We start from the raw sequence: 15,326 nt of genomic DNA on the forward strand, positions 1-15,326 counted from the left end.
GAGAGTCCAACCCCTCTCGAGAGGACTGGTACCAGTGCCCAAGCTGTGTGTGGAGGCGAGTCCGACTATATCTAGTCGGAACTGCTCGACTTCGCACACCAGCTCGGGCTCCTTCCCTGCCAGAGAGGTGGCATGTCCGTAGAGCCAGCTTCTGTAGCTGGGCATCGGATCGCCAAGGTCCCTGCCTTTGGTCACCGCCCAGGCTCACAATGTACCCGACCCCGATGGCCCCTCCCACAGGTGGTGGGCCCATGGGAAGTGGGACCCATGTTACCCTTTCGGGCTGTGCCCGGCCGGGCCCCATGGGTGCAGGCCCGGCCACCAGGTGCTCGCCTTCGAGCCCCACCTCCAGGCCTGGCTCCAGAGGGGGGCCCGGTGACCCGCGTCCGGGCAAGGGAAAACGCAATACAATAATTTTTCTCATCATAGGGGTCTTTGGAGCCGTGCTTTGTCTGGTCCCTCTCCTAGGACCTATTTGTCATGGGTGACCCTGCCAGGGGCATAAACCCCCAGACAATTTAGCTCCGATGATCATTGGGACTACGCAAGAACCCATGGCTGAAAAACACACACGTCAAAGCTCGATTAAAGTTTGCTGAACAACAGTTAGACAAGCCAGTTAATTACTGGGTGAATATAGTTTGGTCGGATGAGAGCAAAATTTTACTTTTGGGATGCCATAATGTACACGACGTTTGGAGGAAAAATGGCACTGCACATAACTCTAAAAACACCGTACCAACAGTGAAGTTCGAAGGTGGGAACATGATGGTGTGAGGCTGCTCCTCAGCAAATGGTACTTGTAAACTTCATATAATTGAAGGAAGGATGAATGGGCAAATGTACCGAGACATTCTTGGTAAAAATCTGCTGCCATCCACGAGGATGATGAAAATGAAACGAGTGTGGATCAGCAGGATTATGATCCACAACATACTGCCAAGGAAACTCTCATTTGGTTTCAAATAAAAAAAATTAAGCTGCTAGAATGGTCCAGCCAATCACCTGACTTGAATCCAATCAAAAATATATGGAATGAACTGAAACTCAAGATCCATAAAAGAAGCCCACGGAACTTTCAAGATTTGAAGACAGCTTGTGTGGAGGAATGGGCCAAAATCACACCAGCGCAATGCATGCGACTAGTTTCTCCATACAGGAGGCGTCTTGAAGCTGTCATTGCAACCAAAGGCTTTTGTGCAAAGTATGAAATAAGTACCAGTTGGTGTGTTCAATACTTTCCCCCTGTCATTTCACATTATTACACACAGCTTAATTTCTGAGCTAATTGGTTCTACTTTCTTTGTATGTATGGGTTACTTGGGTTGTTCCCAACATCTGGTGAAATGTTCATGTCAATAGCACCTTTGGAAATATGTGTAGTGAGGAAAATGCTGACGTGTTAAATGCTGATCAAAAAATTTGTTCAGTCATGAACACAGTATTCTGATTTCTGATTAAATTACTTTTATTGGGTTTACACAGAATACATTTACAAAAACACATGCTCCTTTATAGTAACATGTTACATGAGCGGTGGGGACATCTCACTGGTGACGATTAACTTCCACCCGCTGCAGGAGTTAATTTCACATTTAAAGTATGACATATTCCCCAAATGGATTTTAATGGCATTTACATGTCTTAGTAAACGCCACATTCTCAGAATTCTACACACCTGTAGACTTCAATGAGTCACGCCTCTCAAGCCATTACCCTCAAACTAACTGGGTACTCGCAGTGGGTGTGTCAGGAGTCATTACGGGAGAATCGAGGGCGAGGGAATTGAGGACGCGTAACCCAGGCGTGTAAAATACTGACACCAATGGGAGAATATGGCCTTAAATTAAGTGCAATACAACAACATACTGAAGGTAACCAATCCATAGTACAAACACGACCAGAAAAAGCATGGTGCACTTCTTCAAACTCCTTCACGTTATTAATATACTGTTAAAATGATACTTTTCCAATAGTAAAATTGAGCAGTACAGTGAAACCTCTAATGTTATTGTTCCATTATTTTGTTCAAATTTCACATTATTTTCCAATTATAGGGTAATACAGTCACTTGCTGCAATTGGCATTTGCGAAGTGTGATCGCACAGGTCGGCAGTGTGGGATGGTGCGGCATTCATTTCTGGGAGCTTTTCCCTGTTGATGAATGGGTTTACAATGTGAAATAGTTGCTCACGTCGTAATACGACCGGTTTTGAACTGTGAATATTTTTTAGCACCCCCCCCCCCCCCCCCCCCCCCCACGCCCCACTGACGATTGGATTTACAATGTAAATATGTACAACCCGTTGTTTTTGGGATTGGTTTAGATTGATGAGAAATTTGCGGCCCGGTGAGCACGGTTCGTCGAGACAAAGAGCCGGGAGCCTCCCACCAAGCGTCTCTTTCCGGTAGCTTTGAGCTTTACCTGCACTGCTGAGTACCTGATTTTGCTTCCAACAGTCTGGCTCGAGCTCGGTGCCCGGACTAGCGGCTCCATTTTAGGGCTATTTTTGAACTTTGCCCGCAGTTCTATTCACTCGGCTATGCTTCCAGCATGCTTGCTCCCGCTCGGTGCCCGAACCAGGGGCTCCATTTCAAGCCAGCGAGAGCTTCCTGCTGCTAGCGGAGGCCTCACGGCATTACCAAAGTCGCCAGCCAGAACCTGCATTCGGCTGGAGTCACATTCTTATAATGTACACTGTTATTCTAGCCTAAACCAATTATAATAGCTTGGTCGAGGGCTTCGTTTTTTTAAAATCGCCTCAATTTCTTCCGTCACACCCTGTCTGACAGTTCTAAATGCTACACACGGGGAGCCAGAAGCACTTGGAAAGCACTTGTTCTCAAAATCTTTAACTTAATTTTGCATCTCCCTTTAATTTTTTGCCCGATGGTTTATTTCAATCACGGCACTGTTTTGAATGCATTTGATTTTATTTGTATAATGCGAAAGAATCAGTAATTGTTTTGCATTCTAAAAGAGGCAGCCTGTTTACACTTGAGAATCACTGCTAGAGTATGTATTTAAATGCATACTTAAATTAAATATTTGTACTAGTGTTCCTGATGAACACTCAAATGTCGAATGGACATTGTGTTTCATTTCTTCCCAGCTAATATAAGCCAATATAAGCCATCCGTACTTATGGTAGATGAGCTCCTGTCTGCATACCCACACCAAATGACTTTCTCTGAAGCTGGCATGAGGATCATGATCACCAGTCATTTCTCCCCAAGAACCCGCCTAACAATGGCCTCTCGGATGCTTATCAATGAGGTATTTGTTTGTCTTACTATACTGGAACCAATGAATGGATATTAATATTTTAGATACCGTAATTTCTCATGTATAATGTCCATTTTTCCCCAAAAAAATTGTCAAAAGTCAATAGTGCACATTATACATAGGTATAGGGGCAAATGGAAAAAACTTTCACATTTTATAAATGTATACCGCCATCTAGTGGTTATGAAAAAGCTGTGAACTTTCATTCCAAAATGCCACCGTCACCTAGAGGTTATGAGAAAGGTGTACCCTTTCATTCTAATATGCCACTGCCACTTAGTGGTTATAAAAAAGGTGTAGCCTACACTTTCATTCCAATATGACAGGGATACGTATGACTGCATATAATTACAGTTGTGGCTATAAGTTTACATACCCTGGCAGAATTTGTGAAATATTGTTGATGTTTTTTTAAATGATTGAACAACAACCAGCATTAATTTCTTTGTTATGTTTTGTTTAGGTGGAACGGTGGACGACTGGTTAGAGCGTCTGCCTCACAGTTCTGAGGACCGGGGTTCAATCCCCGGCCCCGCCTGTGTGGAGTTTGCATGTTCTCCCCGTGCCTGCGTGGGTTTTCTCCGGGCACTCCGGTTTCCTCCCTCATCCCAAAAACATGCATGGTAGGTTAATTGACGACTCTAAATTGCCCGTAGGTGTGAATGTGAGTGCGAATGGTTGTCTGTTTGTATGTGCCCTGCGATTGGCTGGGAACCAGTTCAGGGTGTACCCCGCCTCCTGCCTGATGATAGCTGGTGACCCTTGTGAGGATAAGCGGCTCAGAAAATGGATGGATGGATGGATGGATGTTTTGTTTAATGATAATGGTTTTCTGAAATGCTTGACCGTTTAATATGAATCCCATTAAAATAAAATTAAATGTGTTTCACCTGGTCTCCATGTTTTCTTTAAAGAATTCTGCCTGGGTAATCAAACATAGGAACACAACTGTGTGCTTTGTAATTTACTAAATAAAAGTAGGGCTGTGAATTTCAAAATAAGAGCAAGTTAAGAAAAAAAAAGCATTACGTGGTGCTTAACCTCAGAATAATTATTTGAAAAAAAACCTAACAAAATACAGATAATACTTAATGTTTTGATCATATGGTTAGAAGCAAAATCATGCATTGTAAAAATGCATTATACATAGGTAGAAGTGTTTTCCTGAATTTTGAGGTAAACTTTGGGTGTGCGTATTATACATGGGTGAACAATATACATGAGAAATTACGGTAGTTGGAAAATACACTACACGCTATAGGCGATTCTAGCCCATTTTCCCTGCACCCCTAAAATTTGAGAAACAAGTGAAGAAAAGTGTAAACCACAGTACTTGGTTGTAGCATAATTTTTTAATACAGTGCCAACCGCCCAGCCAAGGTTCTACAGAATACCTTATTGACTGACATAAGTAATAAGTAAGTAATTAATAAAGTTGTGTTTGTAAGTGGCTAAGTGATACAATTTTAACTCTAGCATGTCCAAATATTCCAGTAGTCGTCGCTCAAGGTGGTTTATTAAAATGTCTAATCACTGCCAGAGACAAAGACTGATCAACACCACAGAGACTCGAGTCAACCACATCACCAATGGCGACTCTGATTCAGCAGCTAGGGCTCTTGGAAGGCGAACCTTAGAGAAGGGTGCTGATGAACAGGGCCTGAATGGGAGGAACATGCCTGACCGACTGGAGTCTGGGATGGAGAACGAGAATGAGGATAATGAGAATGATGAAGAAGGAGAGCGAAAAGATGTCAATGAAGGCCCATTGGTGCCTTTCAAAGCTCCAGGTGATGTTTTGGAATGATATGATAATAGTTAATTTAGTTTAATTGGTTACGCTAATCCTACTACTGACACTATTTCCTATCTTCCTATCATCTACCAGCGGGTGTGTGTAACAAGGTGAAGTGGTTAACCATGTGGCCGTTGTCTTTGCTTCTCTTCTTCACCGTACCCAACTGTGGCAAGCGGCGTTGGGAGAAATGGTTTATGGTCACCTTCGTCACTGCTACCATCTGGATAGCTGGCCTCTCCTACATCATGGTCTGGATGGTCAGTCAATTTACAACTTTTCCCACTTTTCACACATTTGTATAGGCGGTATAAAACATTGCATTATTGTGTTTTAGTCTTTCAACGAAGGGCAGCATTTAGTGACTATCGCTACTGGTTTCAGGTGACTGTGATTGGCTTCACTCTCGGCATCCCTGATGTCATCATGGGCATCACCTTTCTGGCAGCAGGCACCAGTGTTCCAGACTGCATGGCCAGTGTTATAGTTGCTAGGCAGGGTATGTCCACACAAAAACACGAAAAAACAACACATGTAACGTACAAATACAATAACTACAATACTTTCACCATGCATTTGTATATTATAATATACAGTGGCTGTGCATGCAATATAAGGAAAACAGTGCATGCAGTATAAGGAAAACAGATGTAGTACACAGGAGAAACCCGTTTCTATAATCACTCAGCAGCAGTGTAATATTGTACAACCCCAATTCCAATGAAGTTGGGAAGTTGTGTTAAACATAAATAAAAACAGAATACAATGACCTATATTTAATTGAATACACTACAAAGACAATATATTTAATCTTCAAACTGATAAACTTTATTGTTTTTATCAAATAATCAATAACTTAGAATTTCATGGCTGTAACACGTTCCAAAAAAGCTAGGACAGGGTCATGTTTTCCACTGTGTTACATCACCTTTTCTTTTAACAACATTCAATAGACGTTTGGGAACTGAGGACACTAATTGTTGAAGCTTTATAAGTGGAATTCTTTCCCATTTTTGCTTGATGTACAGCTTCAGCTGTTCAACAGTCCGTGGTCTCCGTTGTTGTATTTTACGCTTCATAATGCGCCATACATTTTCAATGGACTGCAGGCCGGCCAGTCTATTGATCGGTAGTACCTCTTTTACTACGAAGCCACGCTGTTGTAACACGTGCAGAATGTGGTTTGGCACTGTCTTGCTGAAATAAGCAGGGGCGTCCATGAAAAAGACGTTGCTTGTATGACAGCATATGTTTCTCCAAAACCTGGATGTACCTTTCAGCATTAATGGTGCCTTCACAGATGTGTAAGTTACCTAGCCATTGGCACTAACACAGCCCCATACCATCACAGATGCTGGCTTTTGAACTTTGCGTCCATAACAGTCAAGATGGTTCTTTTCTTCTTTGGCCCGGGGGACCAGACGTCCACAATTTCCCCAAAAAATTTGAAATGTGGACTCGTCGGACCACAGAACACTTCAGCAGTCCATCTTAGATGAGCTCGGGCCCAGAGAAACCGGCGGGGTTTCTGGGTGTTGTTGATAAAGGGCTTTTGCTTTGCATAGTAGAGTTTCAAGTTGCACTAACGGATGTAGCGCCGAACTGTATTTACTGACATTGGTTTTCTGAAGTGTTCCTGAGCCCATGTGGTGATATCCTTTACACATTGATGTCAGTTTTTGATGCAGTGCCGCCTGAGGGATCGAAGGTCATTCAATGTTGGTTTTCAGCCTTGCCGCTTACATGCAGTGATTTCTCCAGATACTCTGAACTTTTTGATGATATTATGGACCGTAGATGATGAAATCCCTAAATTCCTTGCAATTGTACGTTGATGAACATTGGCCTTAAACTGTTGGACTATTTTCTCACGCACTTGTTCACAAAGAGGTGAACCTCGCCCCATCTTTGTTTATGAATGACTGAGCAATTCAGGGAAGCTCCTTTTATACCCAATCATGGCACCCACCTGTTCCCAATTAGCCTGTTCACCTGTGGGATGTTCCAAACAGGTGTTTGATGAGCATTCCTCAACTTTCTCAGTCTTTTTTGCCACTTGTCCCAGCTTTTTGGGAACGTGTTGCAGCCTTTAAATTCTAAGTTAATGATCATTTGCTAAAAACAATAAAGTTGATCAGTTTGAACATTAAATATCTTGTCTTTGTAGTGTATTTAATTAAATATAGGTTGAACAGGATTTGCCAATAATTGTATTCTGTTTTTATTTATGTTTAACACAATGTCCCAACTTCATTGGAATTGGAGTTGTACATGGCAAGACATAGAAGCTGAAATCTAATTGGACGAAAAAAATCTACTTATAATGTACACGACTGGAAGCTGGGCAGCCAAGACACGCAATGAAATCAAGGAAAAAGACTTGGAAATAAATTAAGTATAAACAGAACAGAATAAAGTGCACTTTTTCCTCTAGGGCACAAGGCCAGGTGCTTGAGCACCACCTAGTGAGTATGTGTGCATGTGTATATGAATATGTATGTGTATATGAAGAATGAAAATCGATTTTGTTGAAATACTTTCTGCATATTGTTGTAAACAATTCAAGGATGCCCAGTGTTTTATGTTCTTATAAAGTGTCAGAACACACAATAAGGTTGTCAATAAAAACGAGTACCTTTTTCCGGTTCAATTCTCCCCTGCATCGTTCCATAAGTTGCTGAAAAGTACTTGGTGATTTCATAACCCCTTGCGGCATTAGGTTGAACTTATAAAATCCAAGGGGGCAAACAAATGCAGTCTTCTTTATCAGCCTCTTCCATCTCAATTTGGTAGTACCCAGACTTCAAGTCTAAGACTGAGAACCGTTTAAATCCAGTTAGCAAGGAAAAAACATCTTCCGGGTTTGGCAAAGCACAGCCATCTTTTATGGTTTGGGAGTTAAACTTTCTGAAGTCGATGCACAGCCTCACAGTCCCGTTTCTTTTCCGCACAACATCAATGGGCGAAGCGAATGGCGAGACTGATTCACGGATGATGCCAGAGTCCAACAATTCCTTATAGTGATTCCTGATGGCATCCACATCACGTGGATGGATGGGCCTCGGTCGATGCTTGAATGGAATTTCATCACTCAGTCAAATGCGATGTTTCATCTTGTCAGTGCAGCCGTAATCAGGGTCATGCAGCAAAAAGACTTCAGGCATAGAGCTTAATACAGTGATTTCCAACCTTTATAGGCACATATTTTACAATTGTAAAATCTAACGGCACAACAACAAAAAAATATGTCACAAAAAGTAGATGCACAGTAATTACTGTATGTACTTCCTGCCGTCTAATTGAAGAGCATTTATTTGTTCTGTCTGTCACTATCCAACAAAGATACATTATTTCTTGTAAATGAATAATATTTTTGACCATCCATCCATCCATTTTCTGAGCCACTTCTCCTCACTAGGGTCGCGGGCGTGCTGGAGCCTATCCCAGCTGTCATCGGGCAGGAGGCGGGGTACACCCTGAACTAGTTGTTTTTTTAACCAGTTAAGTAAAATTTAATAATTTTCCACGGCACAGCTGAAGATCGCTCATGGCACACTAATGTGCCACAGCACACTGGTTGGGAACCACTGGCTTAATCGCTTCGCCACTCAGTCTTTCCACTCAGGCAGCACTTCCCCAATCGAGTTGCCTAGCAGGCTTGGCGAGATCGGCGGATTGACCCTTTGGGATAATGTGCGAGGGTCCCTCGTGGTGGCAGAAAATTTGTTGCAGTAGTTGGCAGATTGCCTCCCGGTTCGATGGGGGGTTCGAGGAGGCGAAGGTGGAAACACAGTTGGCAGGCTCTTGAATAGTTCAGTAGGGACAGGGCCAAGCATTGAAAGAGGGGTCCTTGTCACTTCATCCCTAGAACAACTAGGGTTTTTCTGGCCATCAGGCTGGAATTGGACACTAACGTTCGGCTCCTTGCGAATTAGTGCTCTCACCCGCTCTTCTCTGCTGATCCTCTTCAGTTCCTCCTTCGGTAACTCTTAAACTGACTTCCCACTTCTCCCAGAAATTGCAACTCTTCCAGGTAACTTTTTGGGATGCTGCTCGTTACGGGCGTGCACACAGCATCCAAGGCGCGTACTTGAAGAGTAATGTCTCCAGCATGTAGACTTGGGTGGTCGAGAGGCAGCAGAGGCCTGAGAGACTGCATGGTAGCATGGTTTTTAAACAGTACTACCAAGTGTTGGTGAAATTCTGAAGTTTGGTGATCAATACAAATTTCTCATCGAATGGAACCATAATCTGTCAACAGCTTTCCGAGGTCTGAGTCTAATTCAGCCCAAGTTAGCCCACTAATGATGACTGTATTTGAAATGTCCACACCAGCATCAATACCTATGTCGATTTTTCTGCACTGGTATTATTGCCCTATTTGTTGTTTTCGTTACTTTTGCTACCCCCTCAGTCACTTGGCTCCTGTCTGGCTCACCATATTTGTTTACGTCTACTCAATAGATTAATCGGTAACTATAAAGCAACCCCAGTATAGATTACCAGCTCCCCTACTTGGACCAGTACGATTTGGAATAAGTTCGGTTCATGGGAGCCAGCGATGTTAACACTGAAGTGGCGCAGCAGAAGCAAGGAATACTTCAAGACAATTCAAAATTTCCACTTGATTGAAATGTTCTCATGTATTTACACGTATAGTCATCATTAACCATATTTAAACCATATACACAAATCAGAAAATCCCTCATTAGCTTTATCTTTTGCGTCCTTAAACACTAAATTCACACAATTTGTATCAAAACATCATTGCAATTTGGACACCAATAAATTGTTTCGTTGTGCAAAGCAGTAATAACCTGGGTTTGAGAGTCCTTGTATCCCACCCTCTTCTTTTTTATATCCACATATATACACAGTCTTGTACACTCAATGAGTGTCCACGGCATGAGGGGAAAAATATTGAATCGATCCTACCATATTGTCCGATTGTCACAAATCAGACATGTTCGACTTTGGGTTGGCTCGCCATCACCACTGTACCCCTTGTTTCCACGAGTTGGAGTTCTGCGGCACAGCAGTAGAGTTCACTTAAAAAACATTCAAATCCAGTGCTGTCCTCAACACGTCTCACAAAAGACCCGGCCTAAACAGGCCAAAACGACATGGGCGTAACTGATACCTACATTCAATAACATCAGCTAAATTCACTATACATATGCACAGCGTTTTGCTCAGAAATGCACATATTATTTACATCAAGTCAAATAAAACACTCACCAGAAGAATTGTTGAATAGGGCGCTGCTAGCACCGTTAGCACAGCCTGTGTATCCCGGATGTATGGAAACTAACAGCTACGTTAGCCACGAATGCTCGGTGTCTAAAAGGGTAACTCAATTTTAGCAACAGGTAGTTATAGTCAAAGGTTCGACACACACAGCATCTAACGTCTTATCACACTTACGGATACACTTATTTCCTTCTTGAAGCACCTTTTTGACGGAACCGACAAGATACTGTATATCTGTTCTCGTTCAAGCCACGTCCGGAAGAGAACAAAGCAATCGCACGGTGCACACTTGCTGCTGCAAAATGAAGACGGTATCCCCTGATTTGCTAACGACCCACTAGTATATTGTGCCCAGATTTGCCAGGATAACCGACATCATATTTCGTACTTTATTATTATTATTTTAAGATAATTATTTTAATATCTCACTTCCCATCAACATGGTTTAGTTTCATAACGTTTGGATGAAATATTTTTCCCTTATACAAACATAATATATAAATATTTTATCAGTGTCATTGGCTCACGCCGTAACCTGGTTTACACTTTGACCATCCTAATAATCTTTTTTCCTAATTTATTTTGGTGAAGCAATAGAACGAGTAGCAGAATGGCTCGCAGACATTGACTGTGTTGTTGTCCTTGCCACAGGTCTGGGAGATATGGCCATCTCCAACTCTATTGGCAGTAATGTGTTTGACATCCTGGTGGGCCTGGGCCTGCCGTGGGCATTGCAAACACTCTGCATAGACTACGGCTCCATTGTGAGTGCTTGTCAGACCCCCAGAGGAGACTCTGCTGCACTTTGACCAGAATAGAACAGAGCTAAGTTTATAAAGGACATGAGCAATTGTCAGCAGTGAGGTTGATGCTTTACAAAAATACACTCACTTTTTTAAATGGGCTTTGGATGAGAATATTATCATTAGGTGTTAGACTGAAAGGATTGGAAAGCCTATTTAGGATAAGATGATGATTATGTAAAAAGACTACATCTAATAATAATATTAGGAACATAACTGGATAACGGCACCCTGCTTTGAATTGCACCCTTTGTCTCTTCAGGTCCATCTGAACAGCAGGGGACTCATATTCTCTGTTGGACTCTTACTGGCCTCAGTCTTCTTCACTGTGAGTGTGGCATATTTATTTTACATTAACAAGGCTAAGAGGGATTAATGGATGTATGGATGCAACCTCCATCTTCTAGTGGTCTTGAGTTGATTTAGCAAAGATCAACCAATCAGTCAAAAAAAAAAAAAAAAATCAAGAACTTTTTTTTTTTTTTTTTCACTGCTGTTCTGTGGATCATTGACAATGAATACTACCCTAGAGGTAGACAACAAAAATGGTACATTAAGTGCAGACAGCACATAGATGACTGAGAGCAAGAACATGCACGTCATGTTTGACTGGCTTTGTTGCTATATCACATCTTGTAATTGTAGACATCATACACACACACACACACATATTCAGCACTCTCACTAATCATCAGATAGATAGATGGATAGATATTGAAGTTTTCTGCGGTGTAAAACTGTGAGGTGTTACTAATATCTATTATATTTCTTGAAATTTTGATCTCCCAATCAATTGATTCCTTGATTTGATTTGCCTTGTCTCTCACTTTCTTTCCTACCTTCAGGTCGTGGGGGTTCATTTGAATAAATGGACTTTGGACTGGAAATTGGGCTTAGTCTGCCTCGTCATGTATGCCATCTTCCTCTGTTTCTCTGTCCTCATTGAGTTCAACGTCTTCATCTTCGTCAACCTCCCGATGTGCCGAGACATCCACTGACCTTGCTCTTCCTCTGCTCTTTCTTCCTCTGGCAAAAGGAAGGGGAGGCCTCACTTTGTTCTTGGCGCGAACGATTGTGCTTCCAATGATTTATCTTTGGTGCAATGCATACCAGAGACGACAGTGGTGCGTTGTGTAAAAGTATCAGCAACAGCGATGGTTGCCAGGTATTTTTTAATGCACCAAATGCTTGAATGAAGGGAACTTAATTTTATCAACACCAACAGTTATCCTGCCATCAGTGAAGAAGCTGCTGCTGTCAATGCCTCACTGAACAAGAAATTGAACTTTGGGTTTTAATTGGATTGTTTGTTACAGTTTGTGACGAGTTTTGGATAAAAACACATAATGAAGATATTGCTTTGGTAAAACAGAACAAAACAAAACAAAAACATAATTCTCTGGATTTATGAAGACTGATAGTAGCTGGAATTCTCTTATGCACATATTGGTGATCCAAAGGCAGTGATCGTTCTTCACTTGAGCACAGTACAGTGGTTAAGTATGCCACGACTGTAATTCACTCTGATTTTCTTTAACATTTCTCCTGTGTTTTTCTGATGATATGGCATGCTGTCATCTTCTGTTTTGCACTGACACAGGGACTTTAAATATTTACACATATTTACAAATTCTCAAATTCTAATTCCAACAACAAATCCCCGTAGATTTTGAGTGTTATTACCTTTCATGAAATACACATATAAAAGGAATTTTCCTGCAACGGGCATCTCGCACTGACACTTTATTAACTGGATATTTGTGATTCTTTCACTGGCAGGCACTGGACTGAAAAATTTTCTCTACACAGGGAAGCTTTTGGACAATATTGTGTAAAAATGTTGCACGCATTTTGTTTGTACGTGATAGTTTTGGATTTTAGAGTGTATGTGTGTGTGTATGTGTGCGTGCGTACACGGCAGTGTGCACGAAGAGAAGCCAACGGCATTACGTACTGCTACTGGGGAGACATAATCATAATTTATTGATGAATTAATTTATTCAAAGATCATGTCCACCACCAGTTTCAGTCCTAGGTCGGAGTGAAAGTGGTGATGATGATTATGGAGCTGATGCACTGTACCTAATATAGAATCTGGAAAATGACTTGATGTTTATACTTAAGAATAGAACTTTATATTGTCAATGTAACTTGAAAATATATTGCCACTGATGTGTCATAGTATTAAGCTAGAACAGATTTTCTATGGCAATTTGTGATTAAGTACATATGCAGACTGTGTGACCTGACATCACTGACATTTTATCTTTCACATACAGCGGCTGAAATAAGTATTTAAAACGTCACCATTTTTCTCATTAAATGTATTTCCAAACGGGGTGTTGAAAGTTCACCAGATGTTGGGAACAAGCCAAGTAATCCATATAAACAAAGAAAGTAGAAGAAATAAACTCAGAAATTAAGTTGTGTGTAATAATGTGAAATGACACAGGGAAAAAGTAATAAACACGCCAACTGGTACTTATTTAATACTTTGTACAAAAGCCTTTGTGTGCAATGACAGCTTCAAGATGGCTCCTGTATGGAGAAACTAGTCCCATGCATTGCTCTGGTGTGATTTGGGCCCATTCCTCCACACAAGCAGTCTTCAAATGTTGAAGGGTCCGTGGGCTTCTTTTATGGACCTTGAGTTTCAGTTCTTTCCATAGATTTTTGATTGGATTCAAATCATGTGATTGGCTGGGCGAGTCTAAAAGCATTATTTTTTTTCTTTGAAACCAATTGAGAGCTTCCTAGGCAGTATGTTTTGGATCATTATCCTGCTGAAATGCCCACCCTCGTTCAATTTTCATCATCCTCGTAGATGGCAACAGATTTATGTTAGAATGTTTCGGTACATTTGCCCATTCATCCTTCCTTTAATAATGTGAAGTTTACCAGTACCATTTGTTGAAAAGCAGCCCCACACCATCACCTCCGAACTTCACTGTTGCTATGGTGTTTTTAGGGTGATGTGCAGTGCCAGTTCTCCTCCAAACGTGGTGTACATTATGGCATCCAAAGAGTTCAATTTTGCTCTTATCCGACCAGACTATATTCTCCCAGTATTTAACTGGCTTGTCCAAATGTTGTTCAGCAAACTTTAAATGAGCTTTAACATGCTTTTTTTTTCAGCAATGGGGTCTTGCATGTTGAGCGTGCATACAGGCCATGACGGTGGAGTGCATTACTCACCGTTTTCCTTGTGACAACAGTAGCTGCTGATTCCAGATCTTTTTGAAGCTCTCCGCAGGTGGTCCTTGGCTCTTGGACAACTCTTCTGATTATTCTTTTCACTCCTCTGTCAGAAATCTTGCGAGGAGCACCTGATCAAATTTATGGTGGTATGATTGTCTTTCCACTTACGTATTACGGCCCCAACCGTGCTGACTGGAACGTTCAGAAACTTAGATGTGCTCTGTAACCAATGCCATCGTAATGTTTTGCAACAATTATTTTGCGATGGTCTTGAGACAGATCTCTGCTCTTACACATCATTAGATGTGTCTTGACACACACCTTGGCAATGAGACCTTTTTGTAGGCCATCAATTAGGACTGAATCAGCCGATATTCATGTCCACTGACAAGGGGCTTGATTGCTCTTTGATTATTGATAGATTTTAGGTGTTGTCTTGGCTTTCCATACTTTTTTGCAACTCACATTCTTCATGTGTTCAATACTTGGCCCAGCCAGTCACCTGACTTGAATCCAATTGAAAATCTATGGAAATAATTGAAATTCAAGGTCCATAAAAGAAGCCCACGGAACCTTCAAGATTTGAAGACTGCTTGTGTGGAGTAATGGGCCAAAATGACACCAGAGCAATGCATGCAACTAGTTTATCCATACAGGAGGCATCTTGAAGCTGTAATTACAAACAACGGCTTTTGTACAAAGTATTAAATACATACCAGTTGGCGTGTTCAATACTTTTTCCCTGTGCCACTTCACATTTTTCACACAACTTAATTTCTGATCTTATTTGTTCTACTTTATTTGTGTGTATGGATTACTTGGGTTGTTCCCAACATATGGTGAAATTTTCAGGTCAATAGCACCTTTGGAAGTACAGTGATCCCTCGTTTTTCAGGGTTAATGGGGACCAGAACCCCCCCGCGAAATGTGAAAAACCATGAAGTAGGACTTGACAACCATACAACCCCCCCACCCCCCTAGGAATTTGCGTGTA

General features: G+C 41.6%; 1 protein-coding gene across 2 annotated transcripts in view; it reads left to right on the plus strand.

Annotated features, from left to right (window-relative positions):
* Positions 1-13,546, plus strand: part of LOC133477426 (sodium/potassium/calcium exchanger 3-like) — an 80,489-nt gene extending 66,943 nt beyond the window's left edge. Inside the window, exons 11-17 of one of the 2 annotated variants that reach the window (XM_061772147.1) lie at positions 3,114-3,277; positions 4,827-5,076; positions 5,175-5,341; positions 5,466-5,580; positions 10,983-11,095; positions 11,397-11,462; positions 11,980-13,546. In XM_061772147.1, coding sequence (XP_061628131.1) covers positions 3,114-3,277; positions 4,827-5,076; positions 5,175-5,341; positions 5,466-5,580; positions 10,983-11,095; positions 11,397-11,462; positions 11,980-12,132 — 1,028 coding nt within the window. In that variant the 3' untranslated portion in view covers positions 12,133-13,546. The remainder of the gene's footprint in view (positions 1-3,113; positions 3,278-4,826; positions 5,077-5,174; positions 5,342-5,465; positions 5,581-10,982; positions 11,096-11,396; positions 11,463-11,979) is intronic. The other variant, XM_061772148.1, reaches the window with a different exon arrangement.
* Positions 13,547-15,326: the final 1,780 nt, after the last annotated feature.

Source organism: Phyllopteryx taeniolatus, chromosome 4 (genome assembly GCF_024500385.1).
Source record: "Phyllopteryx taeniolatus isolate TA_2022b chromosome 4, UOR_Ptae_1.2, whole genome shotgun sequence".
Classification (NCBI taxonomy): domain Eukaryota; kingdom Metazoa; phylum Chordata; class Actinopteri; order Syngnathiformes; family Syngnathidae; genus Phyllopteryx; species Phyllopteryx taeniolatus.